The sequence below is a fragment of the Gastrolobium bilobum genome, unplaced genomic scaffold, assembly GCF_033153095.1.
Source record: "Gastrolobium bilobum isolate Gb01-03AN ecotype WA unplaced genomic scaffold, APGP_CSIRO_Gbil_v1 utg15090, whole genome shotgun sequence".
NCBI classification, from domain to species: Eukaryota; Viridiplantae; Streptophyta; class Magnoliopsida; order Fabales; family Fabaceae; genus Gastrolobium; species Gastrolobium bilobum.
Window position 1 is genome coordinate 484,715 of NW_026898506.1, and position 27,047 is coordinate 511,761.

At 36.1% G+C, this 27,047-nt stretch overlaps 2 protein-coding genes and 3 pseudogenes across 3 annotated transcripts; all 5 read right to left on the minus strand.

Annotated features, from left to right (window-relative positions):
* Positions 1-915: 915 nt before the first annotated feature.
* LOC133316969 (glycine dehydrogenase (decarboxylating), mitochondrial-like) lies at positions 916-3,324 on the minus strand (annotated as a pseudogene).
* A 1,525-nt stretch (positions 3,325-4,849) lies between these two features.
* LOC133316970 (probable mediator of RNA polymerase II transcription subunit 26b) lies at positions 4,850-5,392 on the minus strand. Its single transcript, XM_061518764.1, has one exon. The coding sequence runs from the start codon at positions 5,390-5,392 to the stop codon at positions 4,850-4,852; it is 543 nt and encodes a 180-aa protein (XP_061374748.1).
* A 773-nt stretch (positions 5,393-6,165) lies between these two features.
* On the minus strand, positions 6,166-10,829 carry LOC133316934 (protein CHUP1, chloroplastic-like; annotated as a pseudogene).
* A 5,390-nt stretch (positions 10,830-16,219) lies between these two features.
* LOC133316935 (uncharacterized) lies at positions 16,220-26,628 on the minus strand. 2 transcript variants are annotated; one of them, XM_061518731.1, is made up of 3 exons: positions 26,521-26,628; positions 25,512-26,136; positions 16,220-16,737 (listed from the first exon to the last, which is right to left on the minus strand). In XM_061518731.1, the coding sequence occupies exons 2-3, from the start codon at positions 26,110-26,112 to the stop codon at positions 16,364-16,366; spliced, it is 975 nt and encodes a 324-aa protein (XP_061374715.1). In that variant the 5' UTR covers positions 26,113-26,136; positions 26,521-26,628; the 3' UTR covers positions 16,220-16,363. The 2 variants fall into 2 exon arrangements, with proteins under 2 accessions (XP_061374715.1, XP_061374716.1); XM_061518732.1 differs by having other exon boundaries at positions 26,483-26,532.
* Positions 19,301-25,461, minus strand: LOC133316931 (protein CHUP1, chloroplastic-like; annotated as a pseudogene).
* Positions 26,629-27,047: the final 419 nt, after the last annotated feature.

The window sequence follows — 27,047 nt, forward strand, 5'->3', positions numbered from 1 at the left end:
ACTATTTATCAATTTAATGCGAGTAAAACATACATCAGGAATGTGCATGTTCCATGTTGATCTGTGCAAAAGTTAGCACAATATAAGTCGTGCATTCTAGCAATGTGCGTTCAAGTTGCGCACAACCCCCATACGCGTCTTATGGAGCGCGACATATCATAGATGAGTTTTGGCTTGTGCATAAGTCATGTATGAGGGTGATGCGCAACTTGAACACGGACACTCTTATACCCGTTTTACTAGCATTAGATTGATAAATAATTTGTTAAAATAATTTTGGGGAATATGTCTCAGATTTTGCATTACATGGGTCAAAAAGCCTAGAAGCAAAAATGAAGGTGGAGATAGAGGTAACATGAATAAAAATTGCAGAAAAGCCCTTTAATTTTATTTTTTTTATTTTTTGAACTATCTTTTGTCGATTTGTTTATCCTACTATAAGCATATATAGCTTACAATAGAGGTTACGGGTGAATGAGACTACTTTAAACAAGGGCTAATGAGGTAGGTTAATTATGAGAAGGATGCCAAAAGAAACAAATACTTATATGAACAAGCACATGTTTACCTGTGCTAGGCCAGAACTTTGAAACACGGAGCCATGAAGCTGGGAAGGCTGCATATTCCCTGGAGTATGGTTTTGTCCATGCATCTCCCATGAGCAGTGATGGTGGATGAGGGGCTCCCTGCACAACATTTTATACAATCACTCAAAAAGTATTTAAAACTAGTATGAAATTGTAAATAAAATATGCACTCTATGGTGTATATTATTAAATAATCAAACTAAAACAAGTATTTTTCTTCTTACTAATATCTCATAAATGAATAACAGTGTCACATAGTGATCAAAAGAACAAAAAAATTCTTTTACCTTAAGAATTAATCACAACATGAATAACGCGGCAGGTTAATTCAGAAACAACTGCAATCATTCAATGGACCTACCTTAAAGCCTCTTAAGTCGACAATGAATTCATGAGCTACTGTTCCATTGACTCCACGAAAAAGAACCGGGTAATAGTTCAGTAGAAGTCAAAAGTATAAGTAAAACTAAGGTTCAGACACAGAAATAAAGTAGCATGCCAGTAACTAGAAAAAGAAAAAGTTATATAAGGGTAAGAAATACACGTAATCTATGACAAAGCACAAACCTCCAATCGTTTTGCCATGTTGTTTGCATTCAAAATGGCTATCTTTGATGCATCGGTGAGTCCTTTAGAACCCATCATGGCTATGTAAGTGTAAGAGATTGGTAATATGAGTGCTGAGCCCCAAGGTACAGCAGAGATTGTACCAAGTGGTTGTGACTTGTCAGGGGCAGGAATTCCACCAGTGGGTACCTTCATTATGGCAGCATATAATTAAATACAAAGAAAACATAAAAATGCTATTGAACAAACAAATGTTTACCTTTACAATGTCATCCAATCTTGAGGATCATCTTATTTTTAAGGTAGAAGCTACTTATAAGTTAAAGTTAAAAAAAAAGAGCTTAAAAAAAAAACTAAAAGTTATTTGGTAATTACATAAAACTTTTAGCTTAAAAGTTATTTAAAAGTACATATTTCAAGAAAATTATCTCTCTCTATCTTTATAGCTCTTCGTTTAAAAAAAAAGCACACAATTTAAGAAAAAAAGATAAGAGTTTAAGAAAAAGCTCCTATGAGGAGCTTTTAGCTTTTTTCTTCATTTAAAAAAAAAGTTTTTCATTATAAGAGATTTTTTCAAAACCTATTTGGCCTAGCTTATACATATAAGTAGCTTCTACCTTAAAAAAAAGAGGATGCAAACAGTCATGTAATGTCATTGTCATCCATAGCAGGGAGAAAAGTGCTTACCACAGGGTGTGAAGGTAAAAATGGTGCCAAGTGTTTCTTTACACCAATAGGACCCATGCCAGGGCCACCTCCTCCATGAGGGATGCAAAACGTCTTATGGAGATTGAGATGGCAAACATCTGCTCCAATCCAACCAGGGCTTGTAAGTCCCACCTGAACACAAGAACCGAATGTCCAAATTAGGCACAAATTGTTGAACTCTGGACCAATATTAATATGTAGAAATGTAGCAACAAAAGCATCACTGAAGATTTTGTTGCTTGAACTATATGTCTTTCAAAATATCATCCTGGACTACTATATACTACAAGAACTATCCCTGCCAGACTCTTGGCACAACACAAAGTACATGAAGGTAAAGAGATATGCAAGGAAAAACAAACCTGTGCATTCATGTTGGCACCATCCATATATACTTGGCCTCCATTATCATGAATAATCTTGCAAATCTCATCAATACCTTCTTCATAAACACCGTGGGTTGAAGGATATGTTACCTACAAATTTAAATCAAAACCAAACTAATATAAAAAAAATGCCCAAGTTTGACAATACTCTCAATTAGCTGGTATAAACATCAATAATATAAGTAAGATTCTATAGGAAGTAAGTTGTACCATAAGTGCAGATAAGTTTTTCTTATGTGTTTCAGCAGCCTTCCTTAACTCTTCAATGTTAATGTTTCCTTTCGCATCAGTTCCTACAGAGACAATTTTCATTCCACACATAGCAGCACTAGCAGGATTTGTGCCATGTGCTGAGACAGGTATAATGCAAACATTACGATGATGGTCACCTCTTGCCTACAGTTTCCAAAAGCCAAAAGAAGTAAGAAGCATCATAGGAATTAAAGAATATTTATCACAGGCTGTAGTATAAGAAAATCATTGCATCTATTTTAGATATGTAGAAAGAGAAAATGACACAAATGAGGTTCTCTATTATTGGCTGAAATGAAAAAATACTATGTTAAATAACAACAGAAAAACTTCTATATCCTAAAAGTAAATCAGAAGAATGCCCTGATAAATTAAGAAAAACCATCCTTCCCCAATAACTAATATTGTCCATAAACTTTAAGCAAACATATTCATAATGATCCAAGTTACCATACCAAATGATATGCACGAATAACCATCAGTCCAGCATATTCTCCAGCAGCACCAGCATTTGGTTGCAAAGAGAAGGAGTCAAACCCAGTGATGGTACACAACAGATCTCCCAAATTGTTGAACATTTCCTGATACCAGATTTGCTTGTTTAGACACAGAAAACACAACTTTTATCCCATATTTTCAGGTACAAAAGCATATATATGAATCTCTTTATATCATTATTGTTGTAAGATTATTTAACTATCCAACTACCTGATAACCTTGAGCCTGTTCAGTTGCTGCAAAAGGGTGAATATCAGTAAAGCTGGGCCATGTCACAGGCATCATTTCAGTTGTTGCATTCAGCTTCATTGTACAAGATCCCAGTGGGATCACCACCATCATCGCAACCACTGCCGCCACCATCGCCATCACCACCACTACCACCACCACAACGGCACCGCTACCATCACCACCACTAACACCAACCACCTCTATCATTGCCGCAGCCACCACCGACACCGCTACCGCTGCAGCCACTGCCACCACCACCACCACCTCCATAATGTCATCACAACCACCACCACCAAGTCACCGCTACCATTGTCGCTGCCACCAACCACCATCCCCACCACCATTGTCGTAGCCATTGCTGTCACCTCCACCACCACCATCCCCACCACTATCACCGCCGCCGCCACCATTACCATCGCTGCAGTCACTGCCGTCACAACCACCACCACTATCATCACCACGTCACTGCCGCCACCACCGTCGTACCGCCACCCCCCGCCACCGCCACCACCACCTCCACACCATATGAAAAGGAAAGTGATGATCCAAAAAAATTTTATATTTAATAGGAATTATTTTTTATTATATTATTTTCCATGTTATCAAACGCAATTCTCATTCCCGGAAAAAAAATAGAACATGTTATCAAACACATTTTTTTTTCTCAGAAACTGTTCCAAGGAACAGAAATAGAAAAGAATTGTTTCTTTTTAGAAACAGTGCTAGGGAATAGAATGATTGTCATGCACACCCTATATGAACAGAAAGTGGGGTTGAAAAATTAAAAAATTAGAGTGATAAGACTATTATAACCCTGAAATAAATTAAAATTACAAAAATACCATGATTTCCGTCCCAAAACGACGTCGTTTTGATGAACATTAGATAAAGTTATCTAAAGTAACATCAGAAAAAACAAACCCTAATACATATAATTTTACTTAAAATGACATAAATTTGTATTATTTTAAAATAATAAATATTTTTTTCAAAAACTAAATAACATTAGAATTCTTTCAGCTTTTCAATTCAGTAATCAAATCTGAAATTTTATGGAAGCGTTTTTGATCCTATCCATTGAGCCATCACTTATTTGCAAGAAGACCTTGCTAATGTCATTAGATTCCACACTTTCTTTTTTTTAATAATATTCCAATTAATAAGTTGCAAGAATACCTATTTGGATTGATACGACAGGATTCAATTTGTTTATAATGATAATTATGTAAGTAAGCTTAAATTGATAAATAAATGAGGTTGAATATTAATTTTATAACTGCGGGTCAATAAACATGCAATATTAAAGAACTTTTTAGGATATTTTATCTCTGTTTTATAACTATGATTGTCATGGCAACAAACTTTGTGTAAAGAACCTTGGGATACATCACTCCAAAAGTTAGCTCAAAGAGTGGAAGTGCCCAAGGCCTTATATAAAGGCCATATTAGTTGCCCACACAATCTATGTGAGACTATATATCTCAACACGCCCCCTCACGCAAGAGCCCTTTGGGCTAGAAGCGTGGAATTGCAAGTAAGAATGGTGAATGGATATGGTTATTTTCTACAGTCAAGGGGATCAATCTTCAATTCACAGAATGGCTAAAGCTTGGAAATCCTCTATCTTCGTGCATTGGCCCACTGCCTATTGTGATTCCCAGGTTTGAAATGTGAATTTCGTTGGCCACCCCCTTGCTTGGGGAGATCATTTATTTCCAGAACTTGTATTGTCCTCTGCCTCTTAGCATTTTCAACTTGTTGATAACGCTCATGAAGTTTCCTCTTAGTGGCCTCTAGCTTTACTTGGACTGCAACTTCATCTGAAAACTTGGATTTATCTTTCTGAATCATGGGAGGCTTCTTTGGGATTGTATTGTTCTCTATTTTTGGCTGCATCTTTGGCTCCATATTGCTTTTTCGCTGCATAGTTGATTTTGGGGGTCTGACAGGGCCATTATCAGCAGTTTCTGGTTTATTTACCCTCACAGCAACCTCATTTTTCCTTGGTTGCTGACTCTTACTGTCCTTGGCAGTGATGGATGGCTCAATGGAAGCCTCAAATTTCCTACTTTCTACAACTTGAGTGTCCAAAGCTGGCTTTCTCCCATTTTCACAGTTTCTGTTGTATTGTCCACTCTGTCGAGGATTTCCATAATCATCCATGCCACCGATTTTGGGGGTGTGAAAGGATGGATCTGGCAGTATCTGGGGATCATGAAGAGGTTGATGATCATAGGGGTTTCAAGAGGGGTTTTAAGAGAGATGGGCTTGCCCTTAAAGCAGGGGCAAGTGAAGAGAGCAAGGTCAACAGCAGCAGAGATGGCTGTGGAGAGATGCATGTGAATCATGTTAGCAATTATAGCTTTGGGGAAGCTGAGGCATTAACTGATGAGATTGAAGAAGAGTTTCAGCATGTTGGGGAGGTTTTGAGGAACCGAAACGTTCTTCTTAACTTTAAAGAAGAGTCTGACTCTGTGTTATTTGAGTCATTGAGTTGGCTCCAGCTGATGGAACTCACTGTGGATCTTCTAGAGGCAACTGAGATTGGAAAGGCTGTCAATCCTCTCCGAAAGCATGGATCAAAGGATATTAGTCAACTCGCACGGACTGTTTCCAGCAATCAATAAGAGTATTGCTGGAAAGAAATGGTGGGCCTGCGTAAATAGGTAAAAAGAGATTAGGTCATACCTGTAGCGTTTAGCTCCTATTTATAATGCTTACCTGTGGGCCTGTGCTGATCATGAGCCTTACTGACCATGGGCCTCATTCTGGTCCATAACAACAATGAATTTTATATGCCAAAGTCAAGTAATTAAAAGTTCTCTAATCAAATCAAATTATTGGCGTTACAAAAACACAAGCTTCTAAAAATTTCTCAAATGCTAGGAGGGAACCTCGTTCTACCACATAATAATGCGTTTTCTCCATTGTTGTAATGAGTTACATAACATAATTTGATTTTGAAATCGTTCTGCTATTTGAATACAATTGATCTCTCCAAAAAGACCTTCATATATATAACAAAATCTTGCCTATCTCTCACTACCAAAATGTAATGCAATCACAGACCAAACACAAACTAATCCAGATTGCAACTATGAAAAGGTTAGTATATAGCTTACTGAGAGTGTAAGCTGAAACCTATCACCATTCTCTTATGTTTTATTAAGTAGAGAGGCAAGATTACGATGTTCCTCAAATGCGTGCATCGTTTCTGCATCAAATCCTCCTGCAAACTGCATTGAGAAATAAATAAACATTACCTCTTATCACATTTTCAAGAGTCACTCACTTTAACATGCGTTATGTTACTATTATGCAGTTTTATTTGGAAAAATAAAATAATGATTCTAGAAAAAGTTTGGTAGAAAATTTGCTTTAAGCCCTTTTTCTCTTTCTGTGTACTGCTAATCCTAGAGTGAATAAACATGAATTTTACTTTACTTTGTAGGTGTAACTTAAATATTGGACAAAGATGCAGAAGTATATTACAGGATAGGGGTGTCAATTTTTGATACCACACGTTGACACTACACGAAAATTCATGTTTGAGTTGACGACCCATATTAAAATTTGCGTAGTCTTCGTGTTGGGAAAACATGACATCCAAAAATTCGTGTCATTCCGCGTGTCATGTTATGTCAACACGAATTCAACCCATATTTTTTTTTTGTAAATTTGATCCATTTTTAAATTTTTTTTTGGTCAATTGCTGTTTTCATCCATAGTTTGCATGTTATTCGTGTAGTGTCGTGTCGTGTCAACTCGCAAAATTTGCAGGTCGTGTTCGTGTCAAAGATTCGGACACAAATAAAAATTCATGTCGTGTTCGTATTACGTGTATTCGTGTCGTATTGAGTGGTTTTGACACCCTTATTACAGGACATACCTGGTGGATTCTAAAAGCAAATCTCACTCCTTGGAGAAGCATGTAATCCATTGCAGGATCTTTATCTAATGTTGACTTTGCTTGAAGTTCCATAGCTACCTTTTTCATATACTTTTTGGCCAATTTAACTGAACCTAGCTTTATCTGCAAAAAGTAGTTGTTGAATCAAATCTTATGTGAAGATATATTAATGCTATAAAGAAGCAATATCAGATAGAACACCATCAGAATATTACGCAACTATCTTGCCAGAAGGATGATTGTTAACAAAGACCTATTCGCCAGCCAAAGCCTTAATTTAGGGGCCAGCACATCAATAAGTAACATGCTTATTTTCTTATCAACTCTTCGGGGAACAGTTTACAAAATCCAAAAGAAACATATACTAATAATTTTTTTGGGAGAAGCATTTGCTCATACTTGTTATGCAAAGCCCTTCACAAAGTGACAATTATAGGATTTGAATTAGCACTAATATATATTATGCTCTTGTAATGGAACTAGTATAATCTCTTGCAGATACTTATCATTTACATTTTGTAAGGATTGATGCATAGTATGGTTTACCTTGCCGATAATTCCATTATCAAGCATCCATTCTATGGGAATTTGAAACTGCTTGCAGTTACGCATTAAAGACTCTCTCGTGCGAAGAAGGTTATAAACTGTACGCTCCATCCTGACAGTGAAACATAAGCATAAGTAAGTGTCTAGCAAAACAGACTAAATTTAGAACCTCAAAGTGACACAGAGCATTTTGTTTGATATTTGAGTAGCTCACTTTTCTGATAATGCAACCATTTTCTTTAGAGCAATATCACAAGGTAGCCGAGGATCATCCTTGTAGGAGGAAACTTCAGATTCCAATTTTTTCAAATCTTGATACCCAAATGCTGCTTCTCTTAATGTGTCAGCTTTCTTCTCTGGCCAATCAAAATGCTTCAGGACAGCCCTCTCATCCACCTTTGAATATGCACAATCATAATTATATCATATGACAAAAATATGCATAGTATTCATAAATTTTCAAAGAAATAACAGAAATTAATCTGCTATGGATCCCTTTAACAATAACAACTGTATATTTAAATTTTGTGAAGGATTACTTAGACCTATTTACTATTGCTCAAAGTAGCAATGTTTATACCTTAATTTGTCCATATAGCATAATTTCAAGCTACATAGGTCATAAGAAAAAGGCAACTTACAAGGAAGCAGAGTTCGTCATCCAGCCACTTCACAAATGCCACTACATCTTCTATGTTCTGATAAACTGCATTGTTCACCTCTCTAATCAGTGAATTCACAAATTCTCCCTGAGTCTAAATATCTGCCTTTATCTACATATCAAGGGATAGTTATTAGCAATATAAGATACAAAATAAGATACAAAAGACTTTGAGATGGCTTGATAATTCTGCTGAAAACTACTCACAGCAAGCAAATGTGAAGAACGATTTTCGATTTCTCCAATCATGCTGCTACGAACATCTGCAACATCTTGTGCATCAGAGAGTCCTCCATTTGTAGAATCCTTTCTAGAATCTCTCTTCATAAGTGAATGGTACAATTCCACCACTTGCGGGGCTCGTTTCACCGTGGCTGTGCTACTTCTTGATGCAAAATTCATAGGAGGTGGTGGTGGCGGTGGAGGTGGAGGGGGTGGAACTTGAGCTGAACTTTCCTGTTTTATTTTGCTAGAAATAGAACATGAAGGCCTAGGGGGAGGATTAGGAATACGTAAGGCCCTCTTCTCAACATCAAAAGAAACCAAAAGTTTGTTAGCTTCTTGGCAATTGCTAAAATATTGTGGTCTTTGGACAATCTCCAAACCAGATTGTTGAACAGATAATGGTACTGATTCCTTTTCCATTTCTTTTGAACATACAAAACAATCAGACTGTCTTCTCTTACTCAGGGCAACCCCTTCCTCTAAGCAGTTGGATCCACTGATAGAGTGTCTTCTTCTGGGGCTTCCCCCTATCTCTGATTCAATCCAAATTTTCTCAATGAGATTATCTGGACATTCTACTTGTGACAAATGATCACTAGTTATGGGCCACTTTTTTGGCTTCTTCATCAAACTAAACCTATTTGCACTAGTACAGTTTAAGTACTGATTGCTTTGATCAGAGAAAGAACTAACACAATCTCCACTATTACAGACATCAAAGTGAGGACTTGATGGCTTATCAGAATCCAATGCTGAGCATGTATTCTTCAACTCGTTTCTTAAACATGAATTCACCCACCTCAAGTAGGCAAGCTCCTCAACCTCATTTAATCTGCTCATCTGTAAACCTTCTACCTGTTTGCTCAGGTCTTCATTTGTGAGCCTGAGCAATGATGCCTCGGCTTTAATTTTGGCAACAATGTCACTCTGATCAGAAAGGACAGTAAGGTGGGGAAAACAAAAGGGTAAATCAGCAAAACTAAAGTAAAGCTCACCCTTACGATTTTAGAAAATTATTGGTGAAACTAGAACATAAAAGGGTAAATATAAACAACTAGCAAAACATACAATACATCAAAAATTAAGAAGAACAAATTCTAAGAAGAGAAAAATATCCAACTAAAACAAATCAATGAGACAAAAGAAATTTGGAATCTCAAATGAAAGAATTTCTCCATCAGTTAGGTAGTTAAGATTGATTAAGTAATTTAAATTCATATTAATTAACCCCCCTTCCTCTCTTCCTCTAATTTGTACATTCACTTGTTCATATTACATCTATGGGAAGGGTTAGTTTACAACTTTTTTTGTTTACAACTTCAATTATGTATTCCGGAGAACACACTCAACTAAGTATATAGTTGATGTTGTAAGAGTTGTAAATAAAAAAAAGTTATAAAAATAACCTCACCCTACATCTATAATTATAATCCATTTCAACCTAACACCCCAAATGAAAACAGAAAAGAAATTGTGTCTCATAAAAATGAGTCAACCAAATTGAGAAAAATTACCTCTGAAGATTTGGCAGGACAAGACGACTGAGACTCCGTAGAAGACAGTCTGCAAGTGAGGTTCCTCTTCTGCATCTGGAGCTCCTTATTCAGCCTTCTCAATTCAACAACTTCCAGCTCAAGATTCTGCACTGAACTATCCTTATGTTCCCCTTTGAGTGCCACCTCTTGTCTCTCCGAGACACAGGTCAATGCAGCCAATTGCTCAGAGAGGGTGGTTTTCTCTTCTTCTAACAAAGCAACCCTCTTCACAAGCTCATCAACCTCACCCTGGTTCCTCCTACACTCTGCCAACTCAGCATGAAGCTTGGACTTTCTCTCCTTGGATTCTTGAAGCAAGCTTCTCATGTGATCCAACTCGGTGAACAAGTCGGTGGATGATTGTCTCCGGTGTGCCGGAAAAGCGTGGGGATGAACCTGAGCAGCATTTATGGAGCATGACAAGTCACCTACGAGGGACCTCTTGACCCGTGAATGAACCGGCACAAAAGGGTTCTTCAGGTTTGCAACATCCGAGGTTGTTGTTGTTGTTGTTAGCGTTTGTTTTTTGGTGGGAACCGTTGATTGAAGCTTGGTTTTCTTCTCAACGTTGAACCCTTTGACAATGTGGGCACCCCACAACCTTGGCTTTGAGTGATTGTTATTGGGGTTGCCCCCTTTGGCATTTTGAAACTTCGGAGCTTGGTTTTGATCGGCAAATCTTGAAGCTTTGGACCTGTTCTCTGATGGGTTATCTTCCCTCATTGTGTGAGCAGAAAACTTCTGAAACTGATAAAGAGAATTGAATAACTCAGTTTCTTAAGAATGAGACTTTAATTTTGTACTCACAGCTCAAGAAAATGAAGAACATAGATTGGTTATACAAGAATTTGTCTTGTTAGAACAACGTTGGAGCTTAGTGTTTGATGATGTATAAGAAAAGTTGTAACTTTTTGTTTTCACAATTTTGAAAGTTTGAATTTTGAAATGTTAGAGAGAGAGAGAGACTAATGTTATGGTAACACGTTCAAGTGTTCGAGCACTCCGAGGACGGAACCTGGAATTGGGAACTGCAACGGTCATTTTTTAGGTGTTTGAAGGGGCCCAGTTTATTACCCTTTTATATTATGCTTGCCACACACAATGTGCAATAAAAGTCGACTTTCTTTTGAAAAAAAGTTACCAGATCAAATTATAAATAAAATTTTATTCCGTGCATGTTTCCATGAGTTAATTTAAAAAAGAGTAAATATCATTTTTGGTCTCACCAAATTTTACGATGCCCACTTTAGTTCTAGTAAATAAAAAGGTTCATCGTAGTTCGTAAGAAATTTAAAATGGACCCATTTAGTTGAAATCGTAATCTCTCACAAATTCAAAAAAAGATCCATATTATTCCTCAAAAGGACTAAAATGGATTCATTTTGAATTTTTTAAGGACCACGATGAGCCTTTTTATTTGCTGAGAACTAAAACGGGTATCGTGAAATTTGCTAAGAACCAAAAAATGATATTTATTCCTTAAAAAATTACTTAATTAGCAGTGGTTTTTTTTTTTTTAACTAGTTCATCTGAAATTCAATTACTCTAATTCAAGTGTCCAATTCATACCTTAAAACTCAAAACCTTTGATTGGAAGTATTTGAGTGCTTGTTATTTTTTATTTATGATATTTGCACCTTAGAACTTATTTAAGAGAAATTGAATTTTTTTTTTTTTTGAACCAAATTAAGATAGTATAGCTTAAAAAGAAAGAACAACGAGATGTGTAATTAATGAACATAAAAATTTGACTCTGCTCATTAATTTTTTTAAAATAAATTCTACATATTTAAATAAAAAGTATGTAATCATTTTATGAAAATATTTTAAATATTCTATTAATCTCATTAGTTATATAATACCAAGTATTGTTTGATCCGTAGTTCAGTGGCCGACCATTAGTTTTTCAGAAGGTACATTAGATCATTGGAATTCAAATTCCTTGTCATATGTCCCATCTTCTGTTCCCTTTATGATATACTAATAACTGAAACAGATTATTCTCCTAAACGACCCCTCCCAAAAAAAAAAAAAGTGACACAAAAAATGATAGATCATGAGTTCATTGTAGACATCGATAAAAATATTTTGTTTATTTCGGAATTTTACTGTCTTTTGTCATGAGAAGTGAGAACCAAAGTTTTGAAGTATTTTATTAGAAGTGAGAGCTACCTCTACCATGACGTGGATGTTTCCAACTCCAATAGAATTGTCTTCTACTTATCAAATTATGTAGCTCAATTGGTGCATTGGAGCTGAACACGCGGGGTGTGAGCATGAGTTCAATCATTCCAGTACCATCTTTATGAGGAATTTAAAGACTCGTTCTGAACAAGATTATCTCTCGTGTCAAAGATATCCGTGTTTTATCAAAAAAAGGAAAAAAATTCTAGTTGAGATAGTCTATTTTAACCAATTTTTACCTTTAACTTACTTCTATTGCAACATCATACATATTGTCAACAGCGAAGTGTTGCGAAATCGGTAAGTATATCGTTCGTTTCAAGTAATAAACTGATAAGAAAAGTACCGTCTCCACAGGGATTTGATCGAATATCAATTAATTGTTCCTTTTAAGAATGGAAGAACAAGAGTTGATTTGAAAGTAATTGTGTTTGTAACAATTGTGAATTATTCAATAATTCATGAACAATTCAAGAAAAGTTGAAAACTTAAAGCAAGAGGGGTTGAGATTTGAGAAAATATTGTAAAGAAACTATTGCATTAAAAGACTCCAACACCTTTCTGATCCCCACCTTGTAATATTGATTAATATTTATCTTTAATTATCCAATTGACCAAATAAAATCCCTTAGTGATTTTAACCTTATTAACCCTATTAGAATTCTAATCCCTTAGAAATCCCTTTTCAAGTTAATCTTTAAGCCCAGCGAATTTTCCACATTTGCAGTTCATATAGCCTATCCCTAATGCATACATGAACAATTATCTTACCCTTTGTCAGGAATTAGAATCCCAATATTCCTATTGTAAACCCTAACCCTCGCAATCCTAACAGAGTCGCGAATTCTAAAAGAATTATGGGATGAACAATAGAGTAAAATAAATTCAATTAAATAATTAACCATAAACTTAACCAAAATACAAGGGGTTGACATCAAGAGTTGTGACTCTTACCACAATAAAAAAAGACTAGCCAGACATATTCATGTCTGACAATTTAAATAATGAGAAAGAGTTCATGAAAATGTAAAACCGGAAGAAGAAGAAGTCTTGAATCTTCAGTCACCGAGAGCTTCCTCTCCAATTTCTCCTTGTCAAAAGATGATCCTCTTTTAGAGTTTCTGCTTCCTTTATATAGCCAGCAACTCAATCAGGTCATAATCCTTGAATTAATTCTGATTAAATTTCCATTTTCCTCATAATTCTACCAATCAATCAGGTCATAATCCTCTAATTAATTCTGATTACATTTCAATTTTTCTCATAATTCCACCAATCAATCAAGTCATAATCCTCTATTAATTTGATTAAATTTCCATTTTCATCAAACTCCACAAATCAAGGAATGCATTCATGACGCCCGCGCGATCAGTGCCAAATTCGCGACTCCACAAATCAAGGACTGCATTCATGACGCCTGCGCGATCAGCGCCAAATCCGCGCGGATCGTGCGTACAAACCGAAAGTAATTTGCCAAAATCACGCGGATCGCGCCATTTTCGTGCGTTTTGCGCAAGACTATGCAATTTCAACTTCTCTCTTTCACTTCTTTTTGGTGTTTCCTGCTATCAAAATACAGAAATTGAGCAAGAGAATGAGTGAGAATGATTAATCAATATTTCTTGCATTTATGAGCTTATTTTCACACATTTATGATTAATTCCTTACTTCTTTTACTTAGAAATCACCATATGTTAGACGCATATCACGAAGAAATGCACGAAATACCTAGACAATGGTACAAAAATCTGAGATACACATTTTTAGCATTTGTATCCTCAGATAATTATGACTCCATATTCTCTGAAGTTGAGGCTGCAGAGCTGATTGGTGGTTGTACCATTGATTTTTAGATATAAAGTTCCCTTTGTCGTGTTGAGTTGATTATCTGAAGCTATACACTGGAAAATTATCTGAGAGAACCGTTGTGCAGCTCCAATTTAGTTCTATATCGCAGGGAGAAATATAGAGGTTAAGGTGTACTGTTTAAATATACTGTTTAAATAACCATTCACCCAATTAAGGTGCAATAGGGGAACATTCTCACATGAAGGCGTTGCATGTGCTCACGTGGTATTTGAGCCATACCCAATAAGCTTTCCAACAGGTCATGTGCCTTCCAAAATATAAAGAAACAAGTAATTATAGATTTTGCATTCTTCTTATCATTTTTGGGGAGGTGGGTTGAGGCATTATTAAAGTAATAGCATAAACATGTATGTAATTTGTTCTTGGAATTTGATTTTCTCATATTACATGAGAATTTAATTTTCATGTTATGACTGAATTAGTTATGGATCCCACACTTATTAAAAAAAAAAAGTTTTACACGTAAATCGAAAAGACACAATATGAGAAAACACTTATCATGCAACATGAGAATCCCTTTGTTTTTATCAGAAAACTCAGATGACGATCTCACTTAGTGAATGCTGAGTAGTTTTAAGCTACTGTTAATAACATGATTGTCAATTTTTAAACGAATGAAGTGCTAGTAGGGTCTTTCAGTACATTAAACTTTGGAGTCATTACTTTGGCTTCTTTTATTTAGTAGCACAAAATGATAACAAAATACGATCATCAATCCCAAACCAAAAATAAATAGCCTTTCTCGTCAAATCGCCAGCCTGGGTTGCTCTGCATAAAATTCCAAACCAAAAATAAATAAATTATAATGTGCAGAATAGTCAGTCCGCAGAGTTTTTTGAACCAGCGTTTCTCATATTTAATTGAAATAAAAGGCAATTAAAAAGCAAAAGAACAAAATTGAAGATGCTATATGATGTTAGATCGTTAATGCAATATGACCATCCTGAACATATAATTCGAAGTCCGATAACTTTATCTATTCACGGATAGAATTACATCATATATTGCACATAAAGCATCGAAAAACAAGCAAAATCTAGTATCAATTAGCATACATATAGTTAAAAAATAAGCGGAACTGTTTATCCAATTGAATTCCAATGTAGTCCACAACATTAAAAAAAAAATTACATTTAACTGAAGAAACAACTGATCAGGTAAGCTGGAACAATTCCTCCCGTATCCCCACAAGCTTCGGCTCTTTGAACTGACTATGAAACTAATTCTGAGTGCGAAGCAAGTCAGGGATGAAAATATTTAAATCCCTCCCAAATGTGGCATATTTTCCTTTCCACTACTCAGCTCCCTTACTACCAAGTAAGCTACCACGAACCATAATAAAACATTCAAAATTCCATTATCTGCTGGTACTTTCTTCTGCTGTTATGATTTTTAAGTTAGTATATTGTCGAACAAGCTTCAAACTTTTGGTAATAACCAATCTCTGGAGGGAAGCAACCTGTTAGCATACATTTTTATGCTTATGATCTCGTATGAAAAATCTGTAGGCAAAATTGAATTTTACTAGACACAGCAGGATTATGTAACTTAACCTCTGAACAAGGAGATTAATGCCAAGCAACTGGAAAACAAATTTCCTAACATGTCAAGAACACAAGATTTGGATATTAGATATGTTCTCCTACCCAATGCAATTAAGATTAGTGCTTCTAGCTACATCTGTGACTATGGCCAGAATAAATTTACAACCAAAACATATATAAACACTACGTAATCATTAAATACGCAGCTTTCTTTATGTATTTAGCCACAAATTCTGCATTAGTGGCACCAAACTGCCTCAGATCTAGACAACTAATATCAGTGAACCTGCCAGAATTCATATGACACGGTATTTTATTTTTATTTTTCAATAAAGAAAAAGTAGTTACCTTAAAAATATGTTAACTCCAAGAGCCAATTATCTCTGGTGATTGCAGCACATTGTCTACACGATGGATTTAGTACACCAACAGCTGATGATTGCAATAGAAATAATGCCTTTTCTATGCAGTAACACTTGTAAGACCATATAAAAGTATGGTAAAAAAAAAAATATGTAGGAAAGAAATCAAGAAGCAAATTCCTCTCATATTATATGATAGTTCAAAAACTGATGCCACAATGTAAGCAATCCCACAGGTGCAAATTCCTCATCAATTTCAAAAAAGATTAAACAACTATCAAGTGAATTTATAAAAAACCTAAAACTGAGGATCGCTCTGGTGCTTCCTTTTCATTCTCTTCTTACTCAGATCCCCAGATCTATCTTCTTGTCTCCCTTCCACATCTTCATTCTTCCTCTTCCTCCTTTGCTCCATCTTTACCTCTTCAGCATATAACTTACTCACATTCCCTGCCTCGTGTTTCCTTTTCTTCTTAATTTGTAAGTCCTGAGGACCAACTAGCCCTCCATTTCCCCCCTCCACACTGTTGAATAGCTTCTTTTCTATCTCTTTCTGTTGTTCTTGTCCCTCTGTATTCTCACCTTCGAGATTCTCAACCTCACCCTTATTACTGGAAAAATTACAATTACCATCCTTGTGCTTTTTCTTCTTCTCCTTTTTTTGTTTCTCACCTTCATTGCCCTGTTCTCGGCCTGAAAATTTTTCATTTTTTTTCCACATTAGATGGTTTTTCATCACCTTCCCTCTCTCCAAATTTAACTCCGCTATCTCTATCTTGCCTGGACTCAACTTCCTGTTCCTTCTTTTTATTCTTCTTGTGCTTCTCACTCCCACCCACATTTCCTGCTTGATACCCAATAGAACCATCAAGTTCTTGACTTAAATTAACAACAGTCTGAGCTGATTTTTCATCATCGTCATCAGCATACTCACTGCCAAACCGTTGCCTTCTAAACTCGTCCTTAGATTGCAGGTTCCCGGGATTGATCTCTTGATTAATCACAACACTCCGAACAGAATTTTCCAACACTCTCCCACTATCATCATCAGTCTCTGTCGCGTGCCCTTTGTTCTTCTACTTATGAGAGCGCGACTCTTTCCAGCAATCAATAAGAGTATTGCTGGAAAGAGTCCGTGCGAGTTGACTAATATCCTTTGATCCATGCTTTCGGAGAGGATTGACAGCCTTTCCAATCTCAGTTGCCTCTAGAAGATCCACAGTGAGTTCCATCAGCTGGAGCCTCCTCAATGACTCAAATAACACAGAGTCAGACTCTTCTTTAAAGTTAAGCAGAACATTTCGGATCCTCAAAACCTCCCCAACATGCTGAAACTCTTCTTCAATCTCATCAGTTAATGCCTCAACTTCCCCAAAGCTATAATTGCTAACATGATTCACATGCATCTCTCCACGGCCATCTCTGCTGCTGTTGACCTTGCTCTCTTCACTTGCCTCTGCTTCAAGGGCAAGCCCATCTCTCTTAAAACCCCTCTTGAAACCCCCATGATCATCAACCTCTTCATGATCCCCAGATACTACCAGATCCACCCTTTCACACCCCCAAAATCGATGGCATGAATGATTATGGAAATCCTCGACAGAGTGGACAATTCAACAGAAACTGTGAAAATGGGAGAAAAGCCAGCTTTGGACAGTCAAGTTGTAGAAAGGAGAAAATCTGAGGCTTCCATTGAGCCATCCATCACTGCCAAGGACAGTAAGAGTCAGCAACCAAGGAAAAATGAGGTTGCTGTGAGGCTAAATAAACCAAAAATTGCTGATAATGGCCCTGTCAGACCCCCAAAATCAACTATGCAGCGAAAAAGCAATATGGAGCCAAAGAGGCAGCCAAAAATAGAGAACAATACAATCCCAAAGAAGCCTCCCATGATTCAGAAAGATAAATCCAAGTTTTCAGATGAAGCTGCAGTCCAAGTAAAGCTAGAGGCCACTAAGAGGAAACTTCATGAGCGTTATCAACAAGTTGAAAATGCTAAGAGGCAGAGGACAATACAAGTTCTGGAAATAAATGATCTCCCCAAGCAAGGGGGTGGCCAACGATATTCACATTTCAAACCTGGGAATCACAATAGGCAGTGGGCCAATGCACGAAGATAGAGGATTTCCAAGCTTTAGCCACTCTGTGAATTGAAGATTAATCCCCTTGACTGTAGAAAATAACCATATCCATTCACCATTCTTACTTGGATAGAGCTAGCTTTTGGGGTGGTGACCTCAAGGTTCTTTACACTTTGAACACCTTTATTTTAATTCTGTAACTTCACACAAATTCTTTATTTAATTTTCCAATATTAAGAATTCAGACCTAACCACAAATGATGTTGAGAGTCACAAAGAGAGAGAAAAAAATACACCTACGTTTTTTCGCATTAAAATTAGTTAAAGTATAATCCATATTAATTTTTAGGGGATAAATTTAATTTAAGCATCACGAATTTAGTGGACAAGTTTTATCCATACAAATTTTTCATATTCAACTCGAGCGTGATACAATGCACCATGCAAAATTTTCGTGCCTATTACCCTTTTCCATGCCTGTCTCAATACAATTGTTCTGCCCTAGGCAGATTTGTCCAATTAGGATTGGATGATTGATCTATGATTCAGGCGTCTTCTCTGGATACCTATGAGTTAGGTATCTTGAGGACAGCAGATCACACACTATCTGATGGCCTTAGCCTTGGGAGAGGTGTGTGTGTGTACTATCTAGACTGCGTAAATAGGTAAAAAGAGATTAGGTCATACCTGTAGCGTTTAGCTCCTATTTATAATGCTTACATGTGGGCCTGTGCTGATCATGAGCCTTACTGACCATGGGCCTCATTCTGGTCCATAACAACAATGAATTTTATATGCCAAAGTCAAGTAATTAAAAGTTCTCTAATCAAATCAAATTATTGGCGTTACAAAAACACAAGCCTATAAAAATTTCTCAAATGCTAGGAGGGAACCTCGTTCTACCACATAATAATGCGTTTTCTCCATTGTTGTAATGAGTTACATAACATAATTTGATTTTGAAATCGTTCTGCTATTTGAATACAATTGATCTCTCCAAAAAGACCTTCATATATATAACAAAATCTTGCCTATCTCTCACTACCAAAATGTAATGCAATCACAGACCAAACACAAACTAATCCAGATTGCAACTATGAAAAGGTTAGTATACAGCTTACTGAGAGTGTAAGCTGAAACCTATCACCATTCTCTTATGTTTTATTAAGTAGAGAGGCAAGATTACGAAGTTCCTCAAATGCGTGCATCGTTTCTGCATCAAATCCTCCTGCAAACTGCATTGAGAAATAAATAAACATTACCTCTTATCACATTTTCAAGAGTCACTCACTTTAACATGCGTTATGTTACTATTATACAGTTTTATTTGGAAAAATAAAATAATGATTCTAGAAAAAGTTTTGTAGAAAATTTGCTTTAAGCCCTTTTTCTCTTTCTGTGTACTGCTAATCCTAGAGTGAATAAACATGAATTTTACTTTACTTTGTAGGTGTAACCTAAATATTGGACAAAGATGCAGAAGTATATTACAAGATAGGGGTGTCAATTTTTGATACCACACGTTGACACTACACGAAAATTCATGTTTGAATTGACGACCCATATTAAAATTTGCGTCGTCTTCGTGTTGGGAAAACATGACATCCAAAAATTCGTGTCATGCCGCGTGTCATGTTATGTCAACACGAATTCAACCCATATTTTTTTTTTGTAAATTTGATCCATTTTTTAAATTTTTTTTGGTCAATTGCTGTTTTCATCCATAGTTTGCATGTTATTCGTGTAGTGTCGTGTCGTATCAACTCGCAAAATTTGCAGGTCGTGTTCGTGTCAAAGATTCTGACACAAATAAAAATTCATGTCGTGTTCGTATTACGTGTATTCGTGTCGTATTGAGTGGTTTTGACACCCTTATTACAGGACATACCTGGTGGATTCTAAAAGCAAATCTCACACCTTGGAGAAGCATGTAATCCATTGCAGGATCTTTATCTAATGCTGACTTTGCTTGAAGTTCCATAGCTACCTTTTTCATATACTTTTTGGCCAATTTAACTGAACCTAGCTTTATCTGCAAAAAGTAGTTGTTGAATCAAATCTTATGTGAAGATATATTAATGCTATAAAGAAGCAATATCAGATAGAACACCATCAGAATATTCGCAACTATCTTGCCAGAAGGGTGATTGTTAACAAAGACCTATTCGCCAGCCAAAGCCTTAATTTAGGGGCCAGCACATCAATAAGTAACATGCTTATTTTCTTATCAACCTTTCGGGGAACAGTTTACAAAATCCAAAAGAAACATATACTAATAATTTTTTTGGGAGAAGCATTTGCTCATACTTGTTATGCAAAGCCCTTCACAAAGTGACAATTATAGGATTTGAATTAGCACTAATATATATTATGCTCTTGTAATGGAACTAGTATAATCTCTTGCAGATACTTATCATTTACATTTTGTAAGGATTGATGCATAGTATGGTTTACCTTGCCGATAATTCCATTATCAAGCATCCATTCTATAGGAATTTGAAACTGCTTGCAGTTACGCATTAAAGACTCTCTCGTGCGAAGAAGGTTATAAACTGTACGCTCCATCCTGACAGTGAAACATAAGCATAAGTAAGTGTCTTGCAAAACAGACTAAATTTAGAACCTCAAAGTGACACAGAGCATTTTGTTTGATATTTGAGTAGCTCACTTTTCTGATAATGCAACCATTTTCTTTAGAGCAATATCACAAGGTAGCCGAGGATCATCCTTGTAGGAGGAAACTTCAGATTCCAATTTTTTTCAAATCTTGATACCCAAATGCTGCTTCTCTTAATGTGTCAGCTTCCTTCTCTGGCCAATCAAAATGCTTCAGGACAGCCCTCTCATCCACCTTTGAATATACACAATCATAATTATATCATATGACAAAAATATGCATAGTATTCATAAATTTTCAAAGAAATAACAGAAATTAATCTACTATGGATCCCTTTAACAATAACAACTATATATTTAAATTTTGTGAAGGATAATTTAGACCTATTTACTATTGCTCAAAGTAGCAATGTCTATACCTTAATTTGTCCATATAGCATAATTTCAAGCTACATAGGTCATAAGAAAAAGGCAACTTACAAGGAAGCAGAGTTCGTCATCCAGCCACTTCACAAATGCCACTACATCTTCTATGTTCTGATAAACTGCATTGTTCACCTCTCTAATCAGTGAATTCACAAATTCTCCCTGAGTCTCAATATCTGCCTTTATCTACATATCAAGGGATAGTTATTAGCAATATAAGATACAAAATAAGATACAAAAGACTTTGAGATGGCTTGATAATTCTGCTGAAAACTACTCACAGCAAGCAAATGTGAAGAACGGTTTTCGATTTCTCCAATCATGCTGCTACGAACATCAGCAACATCTTGTGCATCAGAGAGTCCTCCATTTGTAGAATCCTTTCTAGAATCTCTCTTCATAAGTGAATGGTACAATTCCACCACTTGCGGGGCTCGTTTCACCGTGGCTGTGCTACTTCTTGATGCAAAATTCATAGGAGGTGGTGGTGGCGGTGGAGGTGGAGGGGGTGGAACTTGAGCTGAACTTTCCTGTTTTATTTTGCTAGAAATAGAACATGAAGGCCTAGGGGGAGGATTAGGAATACGTAAGGCCCTCTTCTCAACATCAAAAGAAACCAAAAGTTTGTTAGCTTCTTGGCAATTGCTAAAATATTGTGGTCTTTGGACAATCTCCAAACCAGATTGTTGAACAGATAATGGTACTGATTCCTTTTCCATTTCTTTTGAACATACAAAACAATCAGACTGTCTTCTCTTACTCAGGGCAACCCCTTCCTCTAAGCAGTTGGATCCACTAATAGAGTGTCTTCTTCTGGGGCTTCCCCCTATCTCTGATTCAATCCAAATTTTCTCAATGAGACTATCTGGACATTCTACTTGTGACAAATGATCACTAGTTATGGGCCACTTTTTTGGCTTCTTCATCAAACTAAACCTATTTGCACTAGTACAGTTTAAGTACTGATTGCTTTGATCAGAGAAAGAACTAACACAATCTCCACTATTACACACATCAGAGTGAGGACTTGATGGCTTATCAGAATCCAATGCTGAGCATGTATTCTTCAACTCGTTTCTTAAACATGAATTCACCCACCTCAAGTAGGCAAGCTCCTCAACCTCATTTAATCTGCTCATCTGTAAACCTTCTACCTGTTTGCTCAGGTCTTCATTTGTGAGCCTGAGCAATGATGCCTCGGCTTTAATTTTGGCAACAATGTCACTCTGATCAGAAGGGACAGTAAGGTGGGGAAAACAAAAGGGTAAATCAGCAAAACTAAAGTAAAGCTCACCCTTACGATTTTAGAAAATTATTGGTGAAACTAGAACATAAAAGGGTAAATATAAACAACTAGCAAAACATACAATACATCAAAAATTAAGAAGAACAAATTCTAAGAAGAGAAAAATATCCAACTAAAACAAATCAATGAGCCAAAAGAAATTTGGAATCTCAAATGAAAGAATTTCTCCATCAGTTAGGTAGTGAAGATTGATTAAGTAATTTAAATTCATATTAATTAACCCCCCTTCCTCTCTTCCTCTAATTTGTACATTCACTTGTTCATATTACATCTATGGGAAGGGTTAGTTTACAACTTTTTTTGTTTACAACTTAAATTATGTATTCCGGAGAACACTCTCAACTAAGTATATAGTTGATGTTGTAAGAGTTGTAAATAAAAAAAAGTTATAAAAATAACCTCACCCTACATCTATAATTATAATCCATTTCAACCTAACACCCCAAATGAAAACAGAAAAGAAATTGTGTCTCATAAAAATGAGTCAACCAAATTGAGAAAAATTACCTCTGAAGATTTGGCAGGACAAGACGACTGAGACTCCGTAGAAGACAGTCTGCAAGTGAGGTTCCTCTTCTGCATCTGGAGCTCCTTATTCAGCCTTCTCAATTCAACAACTTCCAGCTCAAGATTCTGCACTGAACTATCCTTATGTTCCCCTTTGAGTGCCACCTCTTGTCTCTCCGAGACACAGGTCAATGCAGCCAATTGCTCAGAGAGGGTGGTTTTCTCTTCTTCTAACAAAGCAACCCTCTTCACAAGCTCATCAACCTCACTCTGGTTCCTCCTACACTCTGCCAACTCAGCATGAAGCTTGGACTCTCTCTCCTTGGATTCTTGAAGCAAGCTTCTCATGTGATCCAACTCGGTGAACAAGTCGGTGGATGATTGTCTCCGGTGTGCCGGAAAAGCGTGGGGATGAACCTGAGCAGCATTTATGGAGTATGACAAGTCACCTATGAGGGACCTCTTGACCCGTGAATGAACCGGCACAAATGGGTTCTTCAGGTTTGCAACATCCGAGGTTGTTGTTGTTGTTGTTGTTAGCGTTTGTTTTTTGGTGGGAACCGTTGATTGAAGCTTGGTTTTCTTCTCAACGTTGAACCCTTTGACAATGTGGGCACCCCACAACCTTGGCTTTGAGTGATTGTTATTGGGGTTGCCCCCTTTGGCATTTTGAAACTTCGGAGCTTGGTTTTGATCGGCAAATCTTGAAGCTTTGGACCTGTTCTCTGATGGGTTGTCTTCCCTCATTGTGTGAGCAGAAAACTTCTGAAACTGATAAAATAGAATTGAATAACTCAGTTTCTTAAGAATGAGACTTCAATTTTGTACTCGCAGCTCAAGAAAATGAAGAACATAGATTGGTTATACAAGAATTTGTCTTGTTAGAACAACGTTGGAGCTTAGTGTTTGATGATGTATAAGAAAAGTTGTAACTTTTTGTTTTCACAATTTTGAAAGTTTGAATTTTGAAATGTGAGAGAGAGAGAGACTAATGTTATGGTAACACATTCAAGTGTTCGAGCACTCCGAGGACGGAACCTGGAATTGGGAACTGCAAAACGGTCATTTTTTAGGTGTTTGAAGGGGCCCAGTTTATTACCCTTTTATATTATGCTTGCCACACACAATGTGCAATAAAAGTCGACTTTCTTTTGAAAAAAATGTTACCAGATCAAATTATAAATAAAATTTTATTCAGTGCATGTTTCCATGAGTTAATTTAAAAACGAGTAAATATTATTTTTGATCCCCATCAAATTTTACTATGCCCACTTTAGTTCTAGCAAATAAAAAGGCTTATCGTGGTTCATAAGAAATTTAAAATGGACCCATTTAGTTGAAATCGTGATCTCTCACAAATTCAAAAAAGATCCATATTATTCCTCAAAATGACTAAAATGGATCTATTTGGAATTTTTTAGGGACCACGATGAGCATTTTTATTTGTTGAGAACTAAAACAGATATCGTGAAATTTGCTAAGAACCAAAAAAGGGTATTTATTCCTTAAAAAATTACTTAATTAGCGGTGGTTTTTTTTTTTTAACTAGTTCATCTGAAATTCAATTACTCTAATTCAAGTGTCCAATTCATACCTTAAAACTCAAAACCTTTGATTGGAAGTATTTGAGTGCTTGTTATTTTTTATTTATGATATTTGCACCTTAGAACTTAAAGAGAAATTGAATTTTTTTTTTTTTGAACCAAATTAAGATAGTATAGCTTAAAAAGAAAGAACAACGAGATGTGTAATTAATGAACATAAAAATTTGACTCAGCTCATTAATTTTTTTAAAATAAATTCTACATATTTAAATAAAAAGTATGTAATCATTTTATGAAAATATTTAAAATATTCTATTAATCTCATCAGTTATATAATACCAAGTATTGTTTGATCCGTAGTCCAGTGGCCGACCATTAGTTTTTCAGAAGGTACATTAGATCATTGGAATTCAAATTCCTTGTCTTATGTCCCATCTTCTGCTCCCTTTATGATATACTAATAACCGAAACAGATTATTCTCCTAAACGACCCCTCCCAAAAAAAAAAAAGTGACACAAAAAATGATAGATCATGAGTTCATTGTAGACATCGATAAAAATATTTTGTTTATTTCGGAATTTTACTGTCTTTTGTCATGAGAAGTGAGAACCAAAGTTTTGAAGTATTTTATTAGAAGTGAGAGCTACCTCTACCATGACGTGGATGTTTCCAACTCGAATAGAATTGTCTTCTAGTTATCAAATTATGTAGCTCAATTGGTGCATTGGAGCTGAACATGCGGGGTGTGAGCATGAGTTCAATCATTCCAGTATCATCTTTACGAGGAATTTAAAGACTCATTCCGAACAAGATACACTGTTGAATAGCTTCTTTTCTATCTCTTTCTGTTGTTCTTGTCCCTCTGTATTCTCACCTTTGAGATTCTCAACCTCACCCTTGTTACTGGAAAAATTACAATTACCATCCTTGTGCTTTTTCTTGTTCTCCTTTTTTTTGTTTCTCACCTTCATTGCCCTGTTCTCGGCCTGAAAAAATTTCATTTTTTTCCACAGTAGATGGTTTTTCATCACCTTCCCTCTCTCCAAATTTAACTCCGCTATCTCTATCGTGCCTGGACTCAACTTCCTGTTTCTTCTTTTTATTCCTCTTGTGCTTCTCACTCCCACCCACATTTCCTGCTTGATACCCAATAGAACCATCAAGTTCTTGACTGAAATTAACAACAGTCCGAGCTGATTTTTCATCATCGTCGTCAGCATACTCACTGCCAAACCGTTGCCCTCTAAACTCGTCCACAGATTGCACCTTCCCAGGATTGAGCTCTTGATTAGTCTCAACACTCCGAACAGAATTTTCCAACACTCTCCCGCTATCATCATCAGTCTCTGTCGCGTGCCCTTTGTTCTTCTTCTTATGAGAGCGCGACGACTTAAGCTCCTTGTGGAGATGGTCCAGCTCATTGAAAGATGCAGAGGCCCGGTGGAGATATGCACTGATGACATGTGAAGCACCGTTCTCGGCAGAGACAAACTTGGAGAGAATTTTTGCTGCTTTTGAAAGTGATATTTCTTTCAATGAAACACAATGTCCAGAAATTGTCTTCATCTTCTTTCCCTTTGGCCTTATAAACTAGAGTCAAGAAGCATTCAAAGAAAAAAGGTGTGAGAGAGAGGGATAACACTAACAGAGTGCACACTATTGCTTCCAAAAAAACTCACAAAGAGTTTAGTCACTATTTTTCTCAGGAACTTCATTGCTATAGAGCCATTACCATGAACAAAACCAGACAACAACTAAAACTCACAACTTTGTAATTCACAAGGAGCATTTGGCAAAACTCACCCGTGAAGATACAACCAAAAATCAATTTATTCATACAACAACCACAAAACAAAAAACCAAGAAACGCAAAATGAGAGATTATATAATTCCAAATACATAATTGCTGAAACCAATTAGTAGCTTCGAAATATACCAAACTGAGCAGAGAAGAAACAGCGGGAATCGCAATACCTTCTCGGCCAATCGACGTTGACGGAGACGGTAATCGTAGTCAGGGTTTTGCTAAAAATGAAAATCACATTAGTTAGGGTTTCGCAACCACGGGCCTATGGCCCAAACAATATAGAAAACTATGACTTTGGATGGATCAAGAAACATTTAAACGAATTTTCAAAAAAACACAAAAACACATTTAAACGAGGCCAAAAGTTTTTTTATAAGGAAAAAATATTTTTATTTTTGACAAAGAAAAAATTCTCTATCACACTCACGTAAAATTGAATAGGTTTTAATTAATTTTTTTTTTCTTCTCTTTATAATAAGACTTAAGTAGAGAAATTTTTCTGCAACAAAAGCATAAGCTTCAAACCTTTTTTTATAGTGAGTTTGGATATATCCAATTTCATTGAAATAAAAGTACGTTGAAATTAAAACAAAGAGTTTAACAAGCTAATAATTAAGTTAAAAGTAAAATAAAGATTTAAGTATTAATTAAAAAAAGTCAAAGAAATACTAATTCCCTAAATATATAACTAAAA